A 10,436-nucleotide genomic window follows, 5' to 3' on the forward strand; every position below is an offset into this window, starting at 1 on the left:
TGGGATGTGAATTGTGTTTCCTGGCCCAGCTCTAGTCAGTATCATTATTGCCATTATACAAATGGGGAAATGGAGGCACAGAGCAGGGAAGTGACTTGCCCAAGGTTGTCCAGCAGGCCAGAGCAGAAATAGAGCCTGGGTCTCCTAACTCCCTGCCCTGGGCTCTAGCTACTAGGCCATACTGCCAAGTAAATATTAGAGTGCTTGGAGCCTTGGATGGGATTCTTTTTTAATATATTGTAAAAAATCTAAATAAGTAAATGAATAAAATAGTAATAATAAAGATTGCCCACACATTATGCATACCAGTCAACAAATCTGTCCATTAATTTGATTATAAAGACCAATCAAATTCAGTCTTCAATTATAGGTAACTAAGCTGGACACTGGGAAAATATATCCTCCACCACCACCACATTGTGTATATATAGCCCATCTTTCCAGCCTGATCTCATTAAGTGACATGCTAGCCCTGTGGGGTAGGTACGGGATGAAGAGGGATCGCGTCGCCCATGTCAAGTGGGGAATGCAACAGCTCTTTAACAGCAAACAGAAGTACTAGACATGTTCCAAACAATATGTCCCCAGGTGAAACTGCAGGAGGAACTTATTTCAGCAGCCTACAATGAGCTGCATAGGAAAGTGGTCAGTCTAACAGGTTTAACACCCCCATTTTTTTTACCAAAAGTGCCATATGATATTTAAAGGCCTGGGTTTCAGTTTTGTGTCTCATCCGAACAATGCAGCTCCAGCAGCACTGTGCCCCATGCTGGAGCATTGGTTCAGTACCGACTCAAAGGGAAGAGTGCCACTTTCCCTCTGGAAACAAAACAAACAGCTGTGCACCAGAGGGGGGGCAAGCTAGGGCAGAGGTGCACTTTGTACCACCCTCAGCATGGGGCCCCTCCTTTGATCTCCTCTTAACATCCCCCGACCCCCCCAGCATGCTTTGTGCCAGTTTGAATGCTTGTAGACGAGTTCAGACTTTTTGCTGAGACCTGATGTTTTTTTGCTTTGCACTTTTCTTGAGAGGCTTTTTTCCTTTGACGTTGGTTTTAGAAACCCGGCTTCTCAGCTGGGTTCTCCTGATTCAGTGTTGATGGGCCAGCTATGTCTGTAGTAAGCAGACTCATGGCTGTAAGGAGGAGGATGTTCTGGAGTCTGTTGGCCCCTGGAATACTATCTCAGAACTCCCTAAGGCCAAATTGGCTAGGACAATATCCATTCTCTGGTCTCCCCTAAACCCATTCTCTGCTTGTCCTTACCCAATGCAGTTACACACACACACACACACACACACACTATCCATCCATCCATTCTGCACCATACACCACCCCACCCATACATTTTTTCCAATCAATTTTGTTTTGCTCCCAGCAACGTCAACTGTCTGCTGTGGCTCCCCACAAATTAATCAGTTCAGCTCTGTCCTGACTCCCTCCTGTGCCATTCAACCATCTATTCTGTGCTCCCTTTCCCCAGTCAGTTCATATCTGCAGCTGTGATTAATCTCTTCTAGAATTGTCCTAAATTCTATCTTTTCTTTCCCTCCCTTACTGGTTCTATCTATATTTTTTCATTTCTGTGCTTCCGGCCTCAAAATTCCTGATAACTGGCCTGGGAATCAGGAAATGGGAGAAGGCGGGGAGCAGTAGGGTGCATTGGGACTTGTTGGGTAGGACTGCAGGCTGGGAGAAAACAGAGTAACCTTTTTCTCATTCATGCTCTCCACCTTCCAACTGCAATGTGGAACACCTGTATTTCATTGTGTTGTCAGCATAATTTGCAAATTTTAATGGTTTTTAACTATAAAAGCCTATTTTTAAAGGATTTTCTTTTCACTCTGAGTGAAATCATTTGCCAAAGAAAGAAAACCTGGAAAAATAAATTGTCACATGAAACCGAGAAGTCCTCCACACACTGTGCTGCAGCATCCACTGGGGGGCACAATAGTGGTGCATTCTCAGGACCAGCATGCGAATTGCACCCTGTGGCAGTGGGTTGTGGACTGGATGTGGAATGGCCCTCTAGCTAGGCCCAGAATGATTCTAGTGGGCAACTGCCAGTAGCTCTCTCAGTGCCTGCTCCCAGCAAACCTCTCCTGTTTCCCCCAGTGATTTACCAGAGTTTGGAACAATTATGTATCGCTAGCGGTGTTGTCTCAATAACAAGTAGGTGCAATAGTTGTGAACAAAAAGTGTATCTAAGTCTTAGAAAGCTGCCACTTGCCTTAGATGACCACATCAGCTTTGCAGTTAGCTCTGGTCAGTTTTTAAAGCACTGGGAAACGCTGGGGTAATGGTACCACGTCATTTCTATATTCAAAGCATTGCACAGATAAACACGTCACTCTTCATGCACCCCTGGGTAAGTATGATCATCGCCCCCACTTTACACATGGGGAAGAGGGCAGAGCACTACAGTGACTTACCCACAGCCCCTCAGTGAGTCAGACCTGCCAATTCCCAACTCTGTGAAAAGTCCTTCACACCACAGAGAAGTGCTGTTTGGCTAAGGTAAAAAAGGCAGGTGAGTATATACCACCACAGTAATTCCCTAGTCATTTTGGTCAGCATAGGGGAGTGGGCGGAACCACGGCTCCTCCCCTTGCATTCTCCTTTTTCCTCCCTTCCCTTCCCACTCACTCAAAGTAGAGTGGGTATCGGGTAAGTAGTGGGCAAGCTAAGAAAGTCAATGAGATCAAATAGGTATAACTGGAGGGCAAAACTGGACCCCACGTGCAGTGGGAATATGTACATATCCCTAAGCCAATGGGCACAGTACTTTTATTCTTATATGATTATTTGTCCACAGTTAATATATGTATCATTTAAATCCCTGGTAGACTGAGAAGACAGCAGGAACAGAGTGGGCCGACGTCTAGTTTGGACAGGAGAGCATCCCTTCAAACACATGGAAAACTTCAGGATGGACGCAACAACAACCTACTGGGACATGGGTGCACAAAAGGCTGCAGCAGCTAGTTAGACACGCATCTTGTTGCACAGTTTAACACCGAAAGGGTCCGTGAAAGCTCGTCTCTGTGCACAGCTTGATATTTCACCTTCCCCCCAGGAAAACTGACTCCTACAAAAAATGCAATCCCATTGCTGAGTACAAAGATACAAAGCACACAGATTGGGAGCTCAATTTACACAGATGACACTGTTTCTCTTTAGACTGTGCTACCAGAAAAATGACCATCAGCAGCAAAATAAAAGGGGTTTCTATGTTGACCCTCCTTTTGTAACATCTTCAAACTCCTGGAACAAAACTTGAAAGAATTCATTTGGACATAGTCTCCAAGGTTGGCAGGTTTCTGGTTACCTGTAAGATACAGTTCTATGTCTGGGCCAGCGTTGTCCTTAAAATCTTACATTATCAAACGTTAAAGGAAATACTCTGCCGTCTCTGTTAATTAAAACAATCTACTTAAATTGGAATATGGAATTTTGTGAGACTGCTAAACACAGCCCAAACATTTGCCATCAAGGTCATAATGTATGTATACAATGTAAATATATTAATGTAGTGTGAAATAGACCAAATATCTAATACTTTCATTTAACTACCCGAAATGAGTTGAAAGAGTCGTAGCATGAATGTATTTACATTGTTCTTTAACTTTATGCATTCTGTTTGATAGTAGAAGACCTGATCCTGGTCTCATTAAAGTCAATGAGAGGTTTGTTGTTGATTTTAGTGGAAGCAGAATCAGACACATGGATAGTGTATTATTATGAAGGTGAAAGATCATAGGCTGCGCAAGTGAGAACTCAAAATCTGAGAACTAAAATTGTTAGAAATTTGCTCATGTCCCTAACATTTAGAGAGAAAGATGTTGTTATAAACTGTGAAAAAGTAATGTGTCTGTTTCCAGTGATCTGTTCTGGTTAAGAATTGTCTTGGATAGGGAAAAATACATCCACTTACTTAGGAGTAACACTGATACAAAACACTTTTTTTAAAAAAAAATTATGGACACCTCCATATATTTATAGTATTTTCATAATTTGGTACATCCACATTTTGTTAATAAATGCATAATTGTTCTGTGTTGTTCTTTTGATATTTTTTTAAGATCAACATCTGTAAGCAAATCTTCATTTTCAACTTTTAAAAAAAATAAATTAGACTTTTTGGAAGCGATAATAAGCATATTTTATTTAAAGTATTCTATTTTTATTGTATTGATTATAGCTTAATTTTTTTACACAAATCCCATTTGTTTTTTATAATTGAATCTATTTTTAGATTTGGTTGCACATTATATATAATTTTTGGCATAAAACATTCATAATTTAGATCCTTGCAGCTTACAAGTCTAGTGTAGTGAAATAGAATGATTTTAGATCTATCATCTGAAAATGATGTTGTTAATTGCTTAGCTGTGGCATAGCCTGGAATAAATACAGGATCAAGACAAGGAGCAGAGTTTTTCTGGGCCCATAGAGGGCAACTTTCATTGTCCAAAATAAACCTTTTTGCTTATACTTTTTTAGAATGACCTTGTTCTTGCTTAAAGTTTGTTTCTCTTGGGGAAAAAGCACAGCTGGTACCATTTCATGTGGTTTCTAGAGACTTCCATATTCCTACTGTAATTTAAATGAACATACAAGAAATGGTCCTGAAAGTACCCGTATGAGTGAATTTACTTCTTTGAGTAGTCTCTTCTTTGAGTAGTGAGAGACCACTCACATAAGTAAATGTTTGCAGGTTCAGCCCTATCTATGATAAATATAGGTAGTGCATGAAATACTTGTAAAGTTGAAAAGAGAATGACCAATCCAGAACAATGGCTATACACATTGTAATTATGATTGTTTTGGGTGAAATTACATTTCTGTTACCGTTGTCCATGTTCGGTCTGGTGCAGCATTGGCAACATAAGGGATTCTGTGTCCATGGAATAAAATGTAAGGAAAGTAATGATCCACTCTGGAATTTCTTTATACCAAAATTTCTTCAATAACCAATCGTATCATAAACTGAGGATTTCTCCTGAAGGTGGAATTTAGTTAGCAGCAGGAGCATATGGTCTGGTCCTTCAGGGTGCTAAGACCTCAGTTCCCATTATAGTCAGCTGGAAGCAAGGGGGCCTGACACCTCACAGTCTGTTGCCATGTGTTCGGTGTCCTGACACCTCAGGGTTGCCAGATGTCCAGTTTTCGAGTGGAACACCTGGTCGAAAAGGGACTCCGTTAAAAGTCCGGTCAGCAGCGCTGCAAGGCTAAGGCAGGCTAGTCCCTACCTGTCCTGGCACCACACTGCACCCCTGAAGTGGCCAGCAGGTCTGGCTCCTAGGCGGGAGGACCACAGGGCTCTGCACACTGCCCCCACTCCGAGCACTGGCTCCACGCTCCTATTGGCCAGGAACTGAGGCCAATGGGAGCTGGGGGGGGTGCCTGTGGATGAGAGCAGTGTGAGGAGCCTCTTGGCCCCCCTGCCTAGGAGCCAGACCTGCTGGCTGCTTCCAGGGCACAGCACAGTGCCAGGACAGGCAGGGAGCCTGCCTTAGTCCCACTGCGCCACTGACCAGGAGCTGCCTGAGGTAACCCCAACCCCTTGCCCCAGCCCTGAGCCCCCCAAACCCTGAACCCCCTCCTGCACCCTAAACCCCTCATCCCCAGAGCCCATACCCCCTCCCACACTCCAACACCCTGCCTCAATCCGCAGCCCCCCTCCCACATTCCGAATCTCTCAGCCCCACCCCCTAGCCTGGAGCACCCTCCTGCACCCCAAGCCCCTCATCCCCAGAGCCTGCACCCCCAGTTAGAGCCCTCCACCCTCCCACCCACCAACCCCCTACCCCAGCCCAGTGAAAGTGAGTGTGGGTGGGGGACAGCGAGCCACCAAGGGAGGGGGAATGTAGTGGGGGGGGGCGTGCCAGGGGCGGGGCTAGGGTGTTCAGTTTTATGCAATTAGAAAGTTGGCACCCCTACTCACAGAAGGTACTCAGCCCCCTCATGGACTGGTTCTCCAGTGTGCAGTTCTGCTCTAAAAGGCAACTCTTAAAACTGGCATTTTGGGTTCCATGCTTAGTGCCGCTCCATTTTTTAGGCAAATATGTTCACTTTGCATGAAAGGTCATGGACCTAGTATTCACCCTTCCCTGGATCTGAGTGTCATCCCCTTCCGCGCTCCCCTCCCCCATTCATTGCGAATTGAAAGTCTAGCTAGGTTCTTACCATCCTGAACATCAGCATCACCACCAAAGCTTCTGCAAATCAAATTATGCCTTCAGTTATTCCTGTGGAACCCCACTGAGTTCCAGCAATGACATTAATGACACCTGTGCAAAATCACGACCATCCCATGATTGTACAGGTGTAGCTGATTGGCCTGTAATTGGAAGGTCTGATGATGATGCACAAGAAAGTAAGGAACCCAGCTGCCTCTTCTGTAGTAGTATCGACATCAGTTGATAAGAGCAGTAACAAACTCATTTCCATCAGTACAGATAAGACCTACCCCCAGGCAAAGCTGAGGAGGTATTTGGTATAGTCATTTTGGAGATCACATACACACTTTGGACCCAATCCAACTCCTCTTGAAGTCAATCGGCTGGTTTTAATAGGAGTGGGCTTAGGCCATATAACTGATTTCCAGATAGATAGTAAAAGGTTAAAGAGAAAAGGAAGAGTTAATTTAACTTGTAAATGTGCTTTATATCTCCTTGAAGTCAATACACCTTTGTTTAGCAGCAGAAATGGGACCAGGAAAAGAGGCCAGGGGCAAACTGCAGCCAAGTCGTGGATGATTATTCCAAAACACAAGGATGATACGGGGAGGTCAAAGGAAGGAAGAAATAAAACTGAAAGGGGCTCCTCGGGGCTCATTCATCCTTTATAACGTTACCATCCCGCATGATCTCAGATCACTGGGCTTGTCTTCTTTACTCAAGTCAGAGCAATACTTTATTTCAAGGGTAAAATATTTGGGTCACAATTTTGTTCTGAGCAGATGTGTGTGTGGGGCGGGGGGGGGGGTAAACAGTTTGCTGTTAGCAGAGGTGGGAATTATTTTTTTTATTACCACATTTTACTGCAGTGGCACTTGATTTTGTAAAATTACAGTACTGAAGATGCACAGTCCCACAATCTCTCCATGGTAAAATATGCTGATATTGCCTTCTGTTCAATTTTCTCTTTCTATCTTGTATATTAAATAGTAGCACATTGCCTTAAATGTTTAATTACTAACTGTCTTAAACTTCAAATGGCTCTTGTCATCTGCAATCATGACAAAAATGATTAATGGACTATTTCCAGGGTTTTGGTAATGGATCCTAGCACACTATGGGCAAGTACCTCAAAGAATTATATAATCCAGAGTATGTCAAAGGCAGCAATCCAGCTAGCCAATTAATTTAGCTTTTTTCTGGTTGCAGAATGTGTACAATCACAATTGTTAATGTCCTTGTTATTCAACATTATTTATATATTTTGGACTCTGACTTAATAGCCAATAGCAGCCTGTGACTCTTTGAGCTGCATTGGTGAGTTATTAGTGGCTAGATAAGGCACATGGCATTGTTGCCACGACCTGGTTGGATAAGTGCACAAGTACTTCTAGTGTGAAAGTTTGTGCATGCCAATGTAAATTTGGTGTCAAATTTTTGCACAGCCAATTTAAGAGCATTTGTGCCAGGAAATCTCAATTGTGTGGCTGCACATAGAAAGCAAACACAACAGAGCATAGAAAACGTGAATTCAGTTAGAGCCAGTCAGCAACCCTGGCTACACTCCTATTCAGGGGAGCAACAGAGCAGAAGGCACCCTTTTCATTCACCTGCATAGGCTACTTCTATAGTAGATAGCAGCTTCTGCAGGCTGCTACTCCCCATACCATGCAGGGAGGAGGGGAGTGGGCATGAACTGGCTGTACGCAGAGCCTTGGCTCCAGTCCCCCAACATGCTAGCCAGTACATCTGAGCCTGCGCAGCAGGGCAAGTCATCTGCTCAACAGTCCTACAATTCTATGATATAGGAATGAAACAGATGACATTCCCTACAGAGCAATCACAATCTGGTACCAGGTGTGATCCTGAGGCAGCACAACTTTGTGCAGCTCCTTGCTCAAGGCTTGTAGCAAAGCCATGATTTAGCTCTTAAAATCTGACTAAATATCCATTCAAATCTTTTTGTGGAATGTACTCTTCATATGAGCCTCTGTGAGAGACTGACCTGATTTTTAAACAAGTACTTTGCAATTAGTCTTCTTCTGGCGTGCATAGTGTTAGCTAAATAATAACTATGCTCTTATGCAAATTGTGATTAATCATCTTTGCTTCCATAGCAGTTGCGTTCCTTCTATTTTACTGATTGGATCAACTTTTTTTTTTTTTGGCCAGCAGGAAAAAAATGTTTTGATATTTTTAGCAATCATTTAGTAATGCAAATTAGGTTGTTATAATCATGTTTATGAGAAAACACACTCTCCAATCAGGACTTTAATAGCGCCTGATATTAGTTATGCTCTGTATGGTAATGAACTTGGCTCAGTTCATTTTTTTATTTTTAATTTGCAAGGAAGAATATGTCTAATCAATTACTGCATTTTTACAAAATAGCTAAGTAGTCATCACAAGTCCTTTCAGGGAGTCAAATGTAATATTCTGAAAACAGAAAGTTTCTATTGTTCAGAGATTTTATTTTAAAAAAATAATAAAGAACCATGTAGAGGTCCCAGGACATACATGGTGTTTAACATCCCTTTGCAGAAAACAGGCCTAATGACAGAGCCACTCCACAAGCCCAACCTTGGAAAGACGTGCACACGAATAAGTGAACTCAGATAAGCAGTCCCTACTGCCTGGAACAGAATTACTCACATGAATATATTTATTCACAGGCATAAGTGTTTCCATGTTTAGGCCCAGTCTGGCACTTGAGGTCTGGAAAAATGTGTATGTGTTTTGGGCTTGGGCAGGGATTTCACTTGAAAAGGTTTATTGTTTTTATTGTAGACAATTTTGTGCTCTTGAAATTTTGCAGCAGCATTTATTTTTTTTACATGAAAATCCTGCATGGAAGAATCCTACAGAGTTTTATTAACAATTATAACTTCTCTTAAACCAGCAAATAGAATTCCACAGCAGGGATTTCATTCTCCTGTCAATGTTTTGAGCATAATTTCTATAGAGCCTTTTAATATTTGTTTGTATTGCCCCAATTAGGGACTCGTTATACCAAAGACAAAAGCCAGTTACTGCCTCAAGGAACTTACACTCTAAACTTTTGAGATGTAACATAAAGGTAGAGAGAAGCAAATGGGGCAAAGGTTTGTTAGAGAAGCAGCTAACAGTGAAATCATATTAGGTATAATAGGTGGCAGTTATATACAAATGTCTTATTGATTTCCTCTCTGTTAAATCGCACACACACCTTATTGAGTTCCTCTCTGACCACCCCCACACACACCCCAACCCAGTCACTCATTCACCCACACACCCCAACTTTCACTTGAAATTTCAGGGTATGTGCATAGCAGAATACAGAGGGTAGGAGAGAAGAGTATTATTCTACTGGCGGCTGCTGCCCTTCCTCTGGTCTAACTTGGGCCCACTGGAACACTGTGATTAGTAGCAAATCTCAGCAGCTGCGTGATGGAATGAACAGGGGAGGTGAATAAAGTTTAGATGACAAAATATATGCACAGAGAATAGTATCTTCCTCTCAGCATCCCTCAGCGTGCATTAGCAATACCAAAGCTGCTGAGTTTTAACCACAGTCTTTTGGAAAGTGTTTGCTTACTGCTGGAGAAAGAAGTGAAAGGAAAGCTAGAGTTTTGTCTCCAGCTTTGCTTCCAGTCACCCCCCCCTACCCCCCCAGTCTTGCCCCTGGCTCCACTTCCTCACCTGCTGACTATGGCAGTGGTGTGGGAGAGCAGATTACTGACCCGTCACTCTTCTCCCCAGTCCCTTTGCTGGTGACCCCTCCCTGCTCCATTTGCCACACATGGCCATTGAGCAGAGGAGTACTGGTTGTAAGCAGAGTTACTTCTCTAAAGGACACTTGTCTCTGTATTTCTGACAGAATGGGCAGCATTGACAATCAGTATGACTGAAGGGAAGGAGCAATGTAGCCTTCTAACATTGCTGGTAGAATCAGGGGAGCGGGTAAGCATCTCTCCCCATGGCCCAAGGTGTCCTGCCTCTCTCCATTATCTCTGAGTTCAGTTGCATTTGTCCTCCCCAAATGAACCTCATTAGCTTCTTTCCTTTCTATTCTTACACCCTCTGTAGTCTCAGTGAATGCCTAAACCTGACTTGAGACAGGATTCCCAGCAACTTTGCACTTGATGGCAATTACCATGACAGCCTGCCCACACAGTCCCTGTTAACACCCCCCCCCCCAAAACTCCCCACCTCACTCATTAATCTGTAAAATGTGTTGGGATCCTGTTGGATGGACATTGCTGTTATCAATAGCTCA

General features: G+C 43.2%; 1 protein-coding gene across 2 annotated transcripts in view; it reads left to right on the plus strand.

The window, feature by feature from the left end:
* The window catches only part of STK32B (serine/threonine kinase 32B), a 272,197-nt gene extending 269,213 nt beyond the window's left edge, over positions 1-2,984 (plus strand). For both annotated transcript variants that reach the window (XM_065405246.1, XM_065405247.1), the window contains one exon: positions 2,846-2,984. In XM_065405246.1, the coding sequence (XP_065261318.1) occupies positions 2,846-2,984 (139 nt within the window). The remainder of the gene's footprint in view (positions 1-2,845) is intronic.
* Positions 2,985-10,436: the final 7,452 nt, after the last annotated feature.

This window comes from Emys orbicularis, chromosome 5, assembly GCF_028017835.1.
Source record: "Emys orbicularis isolate rEmyOrb1 chromosome 5, rEmyOrb1.hap1, whole genome shotgun sequence".
Classification (NCBI taxonomy): Eukaryota; Metazoa; Chordata; order Testudines; family Emydidae; genus Emys; species Emys orbicularis.